Here is a 14138-nt window from a genome sequence, read left to right as displayed (position 1 = left end):
ATCGAACCATTTCACCGAAAATAAAATAATTTAAATTTTCAATGATTTTTTCTGAAGGCCTGAAGCACTCGAAAAATCTGAAAAAATTCAAGATTGTTTGGATTGTTGAAAAGTACCTTCATGAATTTTTTCAGATTTTTTAATAGCTTCAGGCCTTCAGAAAAAATATAGATAGAAAATGGACGTCTATAGGGGAGGAGGGGGGTAGGAGGGGGGAGGGGGTCCAAAATTTTGGTTTTGGCACTTTTTTATCATGTACTATAACATACCAAAATTTCAGGAAAATCCGTGAACCTCGCCCGCAGGTTTATTTGAAAAATTCTGAATCTGACCCATATATATTTCTATTTATTGTATTAAGCTGAAAAAGTGAAAAAAAATTTTTTTTCAGAAAACAGGCATAAGAGCTTTTTTCAATACCCCATTTGAAAGTACTTTGTCCAGTTAAATACTTACAAACACTTAAATTAACTTGTATCAGCCTATGAGCTCTCAGCGAAGAGCACTGAGGATATCTAAGCTGTTTGTCGTAAGATTCTAAGTGATAACTTGATACGACTAAGTTCTAGGTCATTTCATTTTCTTCGATAAAATATTTTATTAAATTGTATGTGGAAGTAGTCAAAGTTGATCTTATGCTTAGCTTGAGGTTGCGTTGATGGATAATGATCCATCGAAGAAAATGAAATGACCTAGAACTTAGTCGTGTCAAGTTATTACTTAGAATCTTACGACAAACAGCTTAGATATCCTCAGTGCTCTTCGCTGAGAGCTCATAGACTGATACAAGTTAATTTAAGTGTTTGTAAATATTTAACTGGACAAAGTACTTTCAAATGGGGTATTGAAAAAGGCTCTTATGCCTGTTTTCTGAAAAAAAATTTTATTTCACTTTTTCAGCTTAATACAATAAATAGAAATATATATTTATTTAAGCCCCCTTTGAGCCCTTAATGGATATTAGCTGATCCAGTGGCACGTATTCATTTTTGATTATATCAAACTTGTTATCTTCAAACCATGATAATAGTTAGTACAGCATGAGATTACTGCTTTTAGTTTCGTGAAAAACAACATTATGCATTAGACTCCTAGTTGCATCCACAACAATAAGAGGATTTAAATCTGCTACTCTATCCTCTAGCTCATCTCGGAGAATCGCTAGAAGGTTGTCTCGCATATTCATCGTTTTCTTTTACATAAGGTAATAAATATATTTTCTTGCAATTTATTTTCACAAATAGTTTGTGCAAAATATCGTCGATATTAACAAGGTTACTTCATATGAACACATGTAAAACTTATTTGCGTTTATTTACTGGCGGACTTGCCCTAGCAACCACGCTTTGAGTTATCAAAGATTTTTTGTAAAAAGTAATTCGGAAAATAATTTTTATTTCCAAAACGGCTCATTGAAATGAGTTGACAAGGGAGACTTTTGTTCTAGAGGTCAAAATCTATATGGAAAAAAATTGTCATAAAATTTGACTGGAAACCGAAATCCCCGCATTTTTGCCGGGGTCCTTTGCTGAGAGACTAATTATTTATTGCAAGAGAGATAAGATCGGTAAAACAATATGTTCCATCTGAAAAAAGCAACGTCGGAAGCATTTGATAATTTAATTTTAACTCGAAAACGTTTAATAAATTTTGTTAAAATTAATGAAAGATAATAATTGTTTTCGAATTTCTTAAGCGACAAATAAAATGTTGCGTGGGGCTGGCACTTTTTTTAATCCACCACTGGTTATAATATGTCGAAGCGTAGTCTTTTGAGAAGAATTTGACACGAACACAACAACAAATTACGACTATACAGTGTGAAAGAGAAGACACGGCTATGAGATTGAATCAAAATGACATAAATGGAAGTTAGGTAAACGTGAGCTTTATAATTAATCAAAATGTTTGTTTTGTGCTATATAATGAGTTTTTTAAGTCTGCCGGACTTGAAAATTCTACACAAGTTGTATATCAATCATTGAAATAATATATAGTTCAATAAGTGCCAAATTGATGGGTAAGAACATATTTATTATTGACCAAAATATACCCTATTTTTACATAAAAGTTGCATCATATAATATGTTATTCCCAGCGAAAATTTTTTTTAAAATCAAGTGCATAATAATGTTGTGAACTGCAATAAAAAGTAAAAAAGTGTAAAAAAATGTAAGATTACTAACGATTTCGGACATATGATATGTATTTCTACACTTTTTTTACATTTTATTACAGTTTATTACATTTGTTTAACTATAATTAGAGAGATGAAAACCCTATGAATTCAAGCTCATTAAAGTTACATGGAAAAAGCAAAAAAGTGTAAGAAAACATAAAATTCTGTAATAATAATTTTAAATGTTACAATTTTTACTTATGAGTTTAAAATTCCAGTCAAGCCCGTAAGCTTTGTGAAGCTGGCGGTGGAATTGAAAGCACACTACTTTATTATATACCACTGGATATAAAAAAAAATCTCATTAAGAATACAAAAATTAAAAATATGCTCGACTTTTTATTTGTTAATGTTGTTTGAAAAACGGTCGAACGCTACTTGGAACTTTAACATTAAATATCTCAGTTTTCATTGCTGTTAGCGATTTAAAAAAAATTCTTATAAAAACCTCACTAAATGCTCGACCATGAGATACATGTGAGCATATTGTAAAACAAATACATCGGTTAAAATAAATAACAGGTGATATATCATGTAATCGCTACGGTGGTTCGACACTTTGAATCGCTTATGCTGCGCGCGCATGTTGTAATGTGTCCGGGCGCGAAATTCAAAACGTTCAAAATTTGAATCTGAAAAGTTATTAGAAAAAATTGCATTAAAATTTTTTAAAATATTAAAGAATGTTAGAAAATGCAAACCAAAGTAGCCACCTATAAAACCCAGCTCGGTAATGTTTTTTCGATAAATCTGCAAACCAGAGCAGTAACCTCCGCGACCCAGCTCGCTATTATTTAAACAATTAAACTGCAAACCAAAGCATAAAGAGTTTTATACTCACCGTCCTCGTGACTAGCCTGATGAGGTCGAGAAAACTCTCGACGAAACGTCGCTCAAAAAAACACGAGAATAAATTTGACTGACTTGGTTTGTGCCAGGTTGACAACATCACCTTGTCTTTATTCTATCATTTTGCCTAAACGGATCGACAGGAGAATTCCTGTAAATACTAATATATAAGGATAATGGCAACTATCGAAATACCGATAGATATTACAAATAAGTTTTTACACTCCAAATTGTACTTTTGAGTTCATATTTATCGCATGTAAAATAGGTTCTGAGTAAAAAATGAGTGAATTTTTATACCACTGCCCGGTATAAATTCGCCATTTTAGAAATATAGGGGCAAGATAAAAATCGCGGCGGCGCATTTTTTTAAGGTTCCGAGAAAAAGTGCACGATTTCTGATGTTATGGGAACCCTCCGAAGGCAAGGCAAGGTAGAAAATCGACTTTGAAAAAAAATTTTGAGTCAAAAAATCACGTTTTTTGTTTTTAATGGCAAAATAAATGATGATAATGTTTATTTATCGCAAAAATAACACCGGATACTGAAAGAGCATACCGAAAAAACCCTGGATATGGATTTTCAGTAAAATATTTTAACTTTATCTATAATTTTTTTACAACGGAAAATTCATGCACAAAATTGCACGTTTGCGAGTTAATGGGTTAAGCGATCCCAGGTGTAAACTTTTAGAAAAATCGTGTTATACAAAAATTGTATCGACTCGACCATTGAAACTGTCGCAATCTGTAAGCCTAGATCTCTATGCACTTGTATCATTTAAATTACCACCGGACGAACGCACACGCATACACAACACACACAAATACCTACAGACACTCTCTGGAAATTCAATGTAGTTTATGAATTTGAGATTCTAGTTGTTCTACATTGCAATGTTCAAAAACTCGTAATAAAGCTTTCTTTCGAAAAAAATCAAATTTTTGACAGCATTAGAATTGACGTGTGGTATCATTTCAATGCCATTTATGCGAATGATCTACCCGATAGTTTTTATTCCTAGAATTCGAGGAGAGAGTGAGGGCAGCGGTCGTGATCACATCGAATTCTCAAACGTCAAAAAAAACTATTTCAATAATTCTTTAACAATATAAAAATAAGCATAAAAAAAGACCCATTGTAATGTGATCATTGACATATTTCTTGAATTTTTCTTTAAAACCTCCAAGAACAATAAGCAGTGTTCATTACCATGAAGCGTCCAATGAAAACGAAATTGAACCCGTTTCTAGCCGAATTTTCGGCAGGTGAATTGTGAAATTTCTTATAATAACAATGTCTAATCAATCATACCCTTATATAGTCGTGGTCGCAGATCCCAGCTCTGTTGGGAGGTGTCAGCTTGAAGCTGTGGAACGTCACGTTCACGACCTCGGTCTCGTTGACCGCGATGAGCCACCAGCAGGTATGATTGTTCTGACCGTCGCTCTGGTCCATCTCGTCCATGGGAACTCTCAGATGACCGACAGGGTTGGTCAAGGCCGAATAGGTCGAGGTACCGCAGACCTTCTCTCGTTCGCACTTTTTCCCGGTAAAATTGTCGGGACACTCGCAGGTGTAGGTCTTGTTCTGACTGCCGGGGTGGCAGGTACCGCCGTTGTTGCAGGGATTCGACTCGCACGGGTCGCTCGGCTTATTCGCCTCGCAGACGTAGCCGCTGCCGCCGTCCTTACGAGCCCGGCATACCTCGCCGGTCTTGCAGGTACTGTTGCGGCACGGATCTTCGGAGATGGGCTGACAGCCGTCGGGCCCTCTGCCGTCGCCCCGATAGCCGGCCGGACAGAGACAAATGGCTCGAGAGTTGGGCCCCTCGCGGCAGCTCGCTCGGCTGTGGCATCCGCCGTTGTCGATCGCACAGGTACCGACGTAGGTGCACGCCACACCGTCGCCGTCGTAGCCGGTCGGGCAGTTGCCACATTGTCGAGATCCCTAGAAATTCACAGAAAGATAAAAAAAATTCGCTGCTCAGTGCTATGCATCGTTAAACGTTCGTGACTTTTGAGTACCAAAGTATTGATGCACTGGACCATGGGCTCGACGCTGCAGCCGCCGTTGTTCCGGAGACACTCGTCGATGTCCTGGCACCTGAAGCCATCGCCGGTGTAGCCCTCGGGACAGGTGCCGCAATAAAACGAGCCCGGCACGTTGTGGCAGGTCACCAGTGGGTTCACCGAGCAGGGATACCTCGCCGACGTGCACTCGTCGACGTCTTTGCGGCAGGACGGATTGCTTGGACTCAGCGGCTCCCATCCCTGTCGTAAAAAAAAGAAATGCGAGAAAATCAAGTCATCTGAATCTCCCAGTGGACGGTACATATAATTTGCGCTCTCTTATACCTGTTTACATATGCAGGTATAACCGACGGGCGAACTGGTTTTCAGGCACACGCCGTTGCCACAGAGCTCGTCGTTGTTCTGTTCGTCGCAGATCGACGACTTGGACGTGCAGTGAAAGCCGTGCCAGCCCGCGGCGCACTGGCACCTGTAGCTGCCCTGCAGATTGACGCAGCTTGCGCCGTTCTGGCAGCCCTGAGCCGTGCCCTGCAGCCTCTCGCACTCGTTCACGTCGTCGGTGCATTGCTTGCCCTGGTGATAGGCGATAAATGAGTGATTTCAATTTTATGTTTTTGAAATATAAAAAATTGTTATTAATATTACCTCCCATTGGGGTGGACAGTGGCACTGGTACGAGTCGTAGCCGTCGATGCAGGTGCCGCCGTTCTGGCAGGGATCGCTGCGGCACTCGTTCTGGCGCAGTTTTTTTAGGATGACGCGCACCTTGTTCTCCAGCCGTCGAAACTACGTATTGGAAAGACAAGTTTATCAGTTAATGACTTACAATTGACATTTACATAAAATACACTTACGCGAGTGTTTATTCTTGCCTTCAGAGAAGTCGAGATGCCCGAATCGTCCGTACTCTGTGTGCGTGTGCATGTATTAAGATTTTGTTAAGTTATAAAAAAAGTCCAACAAACTATATATTATACCTTGTCAAACGTGCGTGACGAATTCGACGATCTAACAAAATTAATTTCTTTCATCAATCCATTGGGACCCTCCACGAGATCGGACAGTCGTTGCAAGCTCGTTTGAATGTCGCTCAGCACGCCGTTCTTCAATCTTTCCACGAGATACGAGGCATTACTCGCCTGCGTATATTATTACACGATGGAGCGTTTAAAATATTGAAAATTATCATTCGTGCATACGCAGTTGTTGTACTTACCGCCCAAACGACTCGTAAAAGATTGAACTCGTTGACGTTTATGTTGCCAAGGCCGCTGGTGCTCAGGGTAACATTTTTATCCTTGGCACCTACGATGAACAAGTTGCCATGCTCCGTTTTCAGTATTGGCCTATAACTCCAACATATCGCATTAGTGATCCAAAATTTATCTAACTCGATCGATATAAATAATATAACAATTGCTCGTTTTACCTTTCCGATAGCCATCCGTGTGAAATATTACAAAAAATGAGAAGGTACACGAGAGAATATTTCGAACGAAACATCTTCCGTCAAAAGTTACGCATTTTTTCAAATGTATGCGCGAGGACTGATCGCGAAAATCGAACCGAAGCTCCATGATGACGCGACGTGGTAGGCGTCGATGGCTTATCGAGACACGCCCAGTATCATATTATATACGATTTTCAGTTTGTCGAATTTTAATTCGATACGCGAGTCTACAAAGCTCAATAAAACTGTTCAATGATTCAAAACAGTATGCTCATTTATTCTGTGTTATTAATATTGTTATTCACATGTACTATTTGATTTGCACTACATTATCTCAGTAAGTTAAATCTAGGCCAGGATACTGTGTGCCATATGCGCCACAAAAAGGCAATAGCGAGCCTAATTGCGCAGCAATGTGACAGAATTTTTTCGATGCTCGATTAAGGAGAAACAAATTATATTTTTGTCAATAATAAAAGTATCTAAGCAAAGATGAAAACTCCAACTATCATTTGGCATATTAGGGGTTGGTAAAGTTAGCACCCAAAAAAAAAATATTAGTTTTCAGTTATGGAACCAGTATGACTCGTTTGCGCCTCAAAAATTATTAACAATGGCAAATTTTTACGTTTGCGCGTCTGAAAATTTCGGAATAAATAGACTTTTCCGATTGGGTGCTGAAATTCCAGCACCCAAAAAGAAATGCTTCGAAATTCAATAATAAAAAAATTAATAAAATATTTCTTACGGCAAAAATGATTGTTCGTCTAAAGCGCAAACAAACTATGCAAACCGCGTATTGTAAAAAAATATTTATACAGAAAATTATCGATTCGATTTAATTATCAATTATTCGGCTGCCTTTGCATCTGCAATTGCCCACGGTTGTGCAGTGCACAATACGCATAACGCCGGGAGAAGCAGACAGCAGACAGCAGACATCAAACTTGGAAATCGACCGATACTCCATTTTCATGTTCATCCTTTTAAATTTTAGAACAATTAGAAGCCAACTCAACGGCAGCTGGCAATTTTTTAAAAAAACAACGTGCTAATTGTAAGAAGTAATTATTAAGCAACAATTACAACAAGTAAGTACAAGAATCTGTATTGAATATAACAGATATTGCTTGACATATATGTAATATTATATACAATGAAAGCAACTCTCTAATTCTTTATATCTAAAATTGATTGAAATAATGTTGTACTTGTTCTAGGTTATGTATCCATCTTATCAAGACTTATCAAGATAATTAGAAACTTGGTAAAGTTCAATGACCAGGTATCCAACATTTTTCAATTGAAACATATATTATTTCTCTTCAAATGACTCTAACAGACTTTGCTCATAGGTGTTACTTAGCCAAAGTTGATTAGGTCGATAAAGTATTGTTAAATACTCATCAAATTTTTTGGAAAATTGACCCAGAAACATTAGAATATAACAATAATCATTTATTCATGATAAGAAAAAAAATTTTTCATAAAAAAAAAAATTTTTTCAGAAATTTTTAAGTGATTAACGCAGGATCATCGAATGTTCAATCCAGCATAGAATTCTTATTAAATAAGGAACAGAGATCTGGTTTGGCTCATTTTGTTCGTCTTTTCAAGCCCTTTTTAAACATGTATACAGATATAAAAAAAAACAATAGTCCATTGTCAAAAATGAAAATGTATGGAAAAAAGGTAAAAGTTCAAATAATCCAGTACGCGCGGAAAAAAATTCTGGGAAATTTCCAATTTAGGAGGAACAAGTTCAGGTCACAAATTTTTCTAAAGTATGTGAATAAAGGAAGGTAACATGATATTTGGTTAATAGTCAATTTTTTAAAAAGCTATCGAAAATTTATTTTACTCGCAGTACGTTTTACGACTCAAAAGTAAAATCGATTTTCAAACGTGCGATACAAAGAAGACGTGCCACCAAAACGCTCAAAAATAAAAGTGTAGATCTCTCAAGTCTTCTTAAAGACCCTGATTAAAGCGTTGTATACATGTACAAAACAATAAACAAATCGTTTATTTATCAATTATTACAAAAGATTACATATATCATTTAAGTACATATTGTATTTTATGTGATGGGTTAATCGTAATATAACGAACTGTTAATAATTCATTATGTTTACATGGGTTTAAATAACATAATATTAAATCAATAAGTCAATTTTGAAATTCATAGACATAAAACATTTAACAAATGAAGAAAGGTATCGTAGTAACATAATATTATACTATATATGTATAATCGTTATACATTTATGTCCATAATTTGCTTACATGAGTAACCCACGTAGAAAAAAGATTGACAATAAATAAAGACATATAACATTTGAGTTGTACACTTGGCTATGATAGCGCTGTACTATTGCAAAGTTGTATAATGCTTACAAATCAAGACCTGTAAATATTTAATACATCATTGTGTATCACATTTGAAAAACAAAAATAACAATGAAAAAAAAAAAAAAAAAAAAAAAAACNAACTTGGATTAAAAAAAAAAAAAAAAAAAAAAGTAAACATTAATATAACAGTACTATATCATCAACGCAAAGAACGTTAACGAGTCGTACTGTGTTAAGTTCACGTAACCACGTAACATATAACATCGTCGTTCCTAAACCACATTATTCAATGAAGTTAAATATAACATAATAATAATAATGATGTCAGTGACAAATTCAAAATTAAACTAGCAACGTACGACGCAATGGCAGTACAACAAAGTTTATACATCACATACGCGTCTTGGAGATATAAAGTTAGGAATCAATCGTCTGGAAATAAACTGGCCAATGCGCCCCTTAATCTGCAAACACAAAAACATAAGAACAAAAATATTAGAAAATTTCAATGGAAACCAAAATTATGATTTACGAAATATAAAACGTGGAAACTACATACGTTGTTGTCCTAGGATTTTCGTCATTGCACAAAATCACCGTTGACGAGTACGCCATTAAGTTGACAAAGCCCATGAACTCGTTTATACCAACTCCTTTCAAGGTAATAATGTCTTTGATTTTATAATCCCAAGACTCGGCCAGCTGGTTCCATACAGTCAGTTGTATCTGTAGAGAACATTGAGTAGGTTACAAAATTAATAGTTGTACAGAATTAATAGACAGTGATGAGTAAAAAAGTATATACATACTGTATTTTTAGTTTCGTCAATCAAGGTTATGGCGCGTTTTATTAACGGCTGCCCAGAACGCGATGTAATATTCTCAACTTCGCTGATCTTTTTTATAATTCCAACTATGTCTAAAAGCAAGATGGTATACAATTAAAATCGTAGATTCATTCAATGAAAAGTGATCTATATAAAATGAAACTTACTTATTGCTTCGTTTGGTGGTTTATCGCATATGTGATTGAAATTCGTGAAATACAATTCATAATTCGCTTCGACATCCGGCACACCATATACTTCCTGAACTCGTGAATCACTCACAATTTCAATCTCATAATCGTAATTATCTCATAAGAAAAAGAAGGTAGAAGTTTACATTAGGAAAATGTAACAATAGCAGTGAGAGTATAAAATATTGAGTTAGGGTACATAGAATACGTAGATACATCCACATCAATTTCCCCTTTGTTCCTTCCCCGCGGAAACCGCCGTTAGGCATTACTTCACGGGGATGGAGGGGTTGGCGTTATGCGCTTCGTGAAGGCTTGGTTGAGATGGCGTCTTCTTTTAGCCGCATCGTCCGGTCATCACCTTCTGTCTGCTTCTTCGTCTCTCAGTCTTGTTACGACGGAGTAGGCAAATGAAGCAACCGCGAGCCAGTTCGGCTCGCTCGCGAGCATGAGCCTGGTGGTGTTTTCCGGCGTCATGACCTCGTGGAGCAGAGAGTGTAGTCTCTCTCTCTCTTTGCTAAACCTCGGGCACCGATAGAATACGTGCTCCGCGTTCTCGATGGATGAGGGGCAGACCGGGCATTGCACGCTTTGATTGTGGTCGTAGCGGCGGCTATGGTGTTTAAAGAAGCCATGCCCGGTCAAGAGCTGCGTGAGGTGGTAGTTCAGCTCTCCGTGCCTCCTCTCGATCCACACTCTGATATGTGGGATCAGTCGATGCGTCCATCGGGCCTTCGTCGACCGGTCCCATGCTTCCTGCCACTTGCTTATCGTTGCCAAGCGTTCCTCGTCCTTTGCGTCCTCTTGGCGGCGGCCGCAGAGTCGCGCTCGCTCGTCCGCAAGAAGGGCCAGCGATGGTATGCCGGCAAGGACATATGTAGCCTCGTAGGAGACATGCAGCCGGTCTCCGATCACACGCAGGCAGGCTCGTCCGTGGGCTGACTCCGCCTGGCGAATGTAGACTCGCTTTTGCGCTGCTGTGCTCCAGATGGGGGCTCCATACAGGAGTATGGAGTCGACGACGTGGGCATACAGCTTGCGTCGGCTGCTTCTGGGCCCGCCGGAGTTGGGCATGATCTTCGTAAGGGCCCCGATCACACCGGCTGCCTTCGCGCTGACTGTTCGGAGGTGGTGGTCGAACTTCAGCTTGGCGTCGATGTGCAGACCCAGGTAGCGAATGGAGGGGGACAAGCGTATGCTGTGGTCGCCTACCGTGATGGTGATGGTTTCCTCCTTTTTCCTGCTTGTGATGAGCAGAGCCTCCGTCTTGTGGTCAGCTGTATTCAAGCTGAGCGCCTGGAGCGCGCCTCGCACCTGTAAGATGGCAGCGTTCAGGTCATGTTCGATCTGACACAGATGCTTGGCGACAGCCACCACTGCGATGTCGTCCGCGAAGCTGACGATACGAACATCGCCATCGAAGTTGAGGCGCAGGATAGCGTCGTACATGACATTCCACAAAATCGGCCCGAGGACCGACCCTTGAGGGACACGTGCTGTGACTTCGTAGGACTCCGGACCATCGTCCGTGGTGAAGTCGAGCACTCTTGCCGAGAAGTAGCTGGAAATGATTCTCAGCAAGTAATCGGGTACGAGCAATCAGCGTAGGGCGGTGAGAATGTTGTCCCACCGGGCCGAATTGAACGCATTCCTCACGTCGAGTGTCACCACGGCGCAGTACTTCTTGGTGCCACGGCGCCATCTTTTGCCGGCGATGGCCTCCGGTGCGGTGGAGATGACGTCCTCGATGGCATCTATCGTCGATCGCCCCCGCCGGAAGCCATACTGTCGCTCCGAGAGGCCTCCAGGTCTCTCTGTGAAAGCCTCCAGCCGACCGCATATGATTCTCTCAAGAATCTTGCCAGCCGTGTCCAGCATGCACAGCGGACGATACGAGGACGGCTCGTCTGGGGGCTTGCCTGGCTTTGGGAGCAGGACGAGCCTCTGACGCTTCCAGCCAGTTGGAAAAACGCCGGTCTCCAGACATCCCGTGTACACCCGCAAGAAGATGTCGGGTCGTGCGGCGGCGGCGAGGGACCGCCCTGGACATGGAGGCATCGCATGCGCTGGTGATGACGTCCATGAGGCTCGACGCCATATCCTCCGCGGTCCCGGGGGCGACCGATGCGCCGGACACGACGGCAGAGAAGCGGTCCACGTCGAGGGTACAGGCGTTCCACCTGTAGCTCCGGCGCGTCGAGGGCCTGCTTGAGGCCTCGTCGTCCTCGATCTCGAAGACGATGGCCTGGTGGTCACTGTGCGTGTACACCCCGCTCACCGTCCACGACAATACGCGAGGCGCAAGCAGCCCTGTTTGCCGTTGAATGTTGGCACTTCGCCGGTGTTCAGCAGCACCGCATCGAGGAGAGCAAGGGAGTCGAGCAGGATGGGCGCCCGTGGTTTAGTCTTCCTGCATCCCCACTCCGTCGACCATGCGTTGAAGTCCCCTGCAATTACAAGGGGCCTCTTGCCACGGGCCTCCTCGATGATGTTCGCAAGGGGGGCGGAAAATTCTATCTCAGAGAGTCTTGACGGAGCGTAGACACTGAAAAAGAAAATTCCGCCGATTCGGGCCCACGAGAAGTAGGGATGCACCCTCGCCGGGCGCTGCTGCACCGGGATTCCTCCTAGCACCCAGATAGCTGCTTGACCGTTGGCATCGGCGAGCCATGTGTTGGGTGGAGCAAGGTTCTTGTACTGCTCACACAGGATGGCCACGTCGATGCTCAGCTTGCTGATGGTATCGCAGAGCAGGTCCTGGGCAGCCTCGCAGTGATTGAGATTAAGTTGGAGGATTCTCATCATCGGCGGGCCTGTGTGATCTTCCGTGCCAGAGGGCAGCTCGAGCTTAGGGACGTATGACGGTGGTCGTCAGCTCCTCGTTCCTGGCAGAGAGCGCACGCTGGTTGGCCTTTGCAGTCCTTTGCCTGATGGCCCTTTTGGCCGCATCGATGGCAGAGCTCCGTGCGGTCGGCACCCCTGCAGCGAGCAGCCATATGACCAGGGCTCCAACAGCGGTAGCAGCGCGCGGCCTCCTCGCGACCACGGATTCGGCAGTTGACCCAGCCGACCCGTACCAGTCCCTCGACGCGGGCCCACTTCTCCTCGCAGCCTCCGGACGCATAGTCATCGTCGGACGGGTACGGAGCATCCTTGCTTGTCACCAGAGGGGCACCAAGGATTTTCCGCGTGATGGCCGCTGCAGACATCGAGGGAGAGGACCCGATTATCGTCGGCAGCGGCAGCTGCGAGCCGCTCCTCGATCGGTTCTTTGCTCCGTCGCCACGCGCCGGTTTAGACGCCTGCTGCCCCTGCTGCCCGTCACTCATAGCTGCTGGCTCGACGCGAGTCTACTCAGCAGCGCAGAGCGCCGGTATAGTAGCGTGAAGCCTGCACTCGCACTAACGCGCACAGCTCACACGGATGGGACCGAGCGCGGGAAACACTGTACTGTGCCACTCGGCACTGACACACGATGCAAAATCGCTTGCTACAGCCGCACAAACACAGCGGCGGGGCCGTACACACACATGCACCGACGCGGCGCGCCACCGTGAACACGCAGCACTCACAAAAGCACTTTGGCACCACGTATACTGCCGCAATAGGTCGAGAAAGCAGGAACACGAGCAGAACACGTCCTGCTCGTTTCGCACGTCGAACTCAACTCTGTGTGTGTGTGTGTGTGTGTGTGTGTGGACTTACTCTTTTCGCTACTCGGCGAGTAGAAACTATCAATAGATTTTTGCTCAATCATCTGAATATTTTAAGTGGGGCTACTAAGAAAGCTCGATCATTAAGTAAAGAAATTAACTTCGACATGATCTGTACAAGAATAAAAGCTAATCAAACTGTGCCACAGAAAAGAATTTTAAGCGAAAGAGTGTATATTAAAGAAAATATAAAAGCAGAGCTTAATGCCAAACAAAAAATTCGGCAAGAAAATAATAAAGAAGTTGAATTATTTTGTGATGCAATTGATAAATCTGTTCCTATCCAGAATGGGTCTCGAATTTAAGCAGTGAATATTAAAAGTAAAAAAGTGAAGCTTACAAATACCTGTGCACTTCATTCCATATTTGAGCTGATGGTTCATTTAGCTAACAACTTCAAACCTACCAAGGAGTATTAAGACAAATTTCAGAATGAAACAAACATTTTTAAACTGTTTCATCTTCGCATCACTGATCAACTCAGCTACGATCAATTGTATATATTGTTACGTGGGCATGCCGCACTGCACCGAAAGTGCAGCGG

The 14138-nt window shown here is 41.9% G+C and overlaps 1 protein-coding gene across 2 annotated transcripts in view; it reads right to left on the bottom strand.

The window, feature by feature from the left end:
* Positions 1-4523, bottom strand: part of LOC106654479 (cubilin homolog) — a 53196-nt gene extending 48673 nt beyond the window's left edge. For both annotated transcript variants that reach the window (XM_023458494.1, XM_023458495.1), the window contains exon 1: positions 4343-4523. In XM_023458494.1, coding sequence (XP_023314262.1) covers positions 4343-4495 — 153 coding nt within the window. In that variant the 5' untranslated portion in view covers positions 4496-4523. The remainder of the gene's footprint in view (positions 1-4342) is intronic.
* Positions 4524-14138: the final 9615 nt, after the last annotated feature.

The sequence above is a fragment of the Trichogramma pretiosum genome, unplaced genomic scaffold (assembly GCF_000599845.2).
Source record: "Trichogramma pretiosum strain Unisexual culture from Peru unplaced genomic scaffold, Tpre_2.0 scaffold46, whole genome shotgun sequence".
In the NCBI taxonomy this organism is placed as follows: Eukaryota; Metazoa; Arthropoda; class Insecta; order Hymenoptera; family Trichogrammatidae; genus Trichogramma; species Trichogramma pretiosum.
This window is presented reverse-complemented; position numbering and strand designations above follow the sequence as displayed.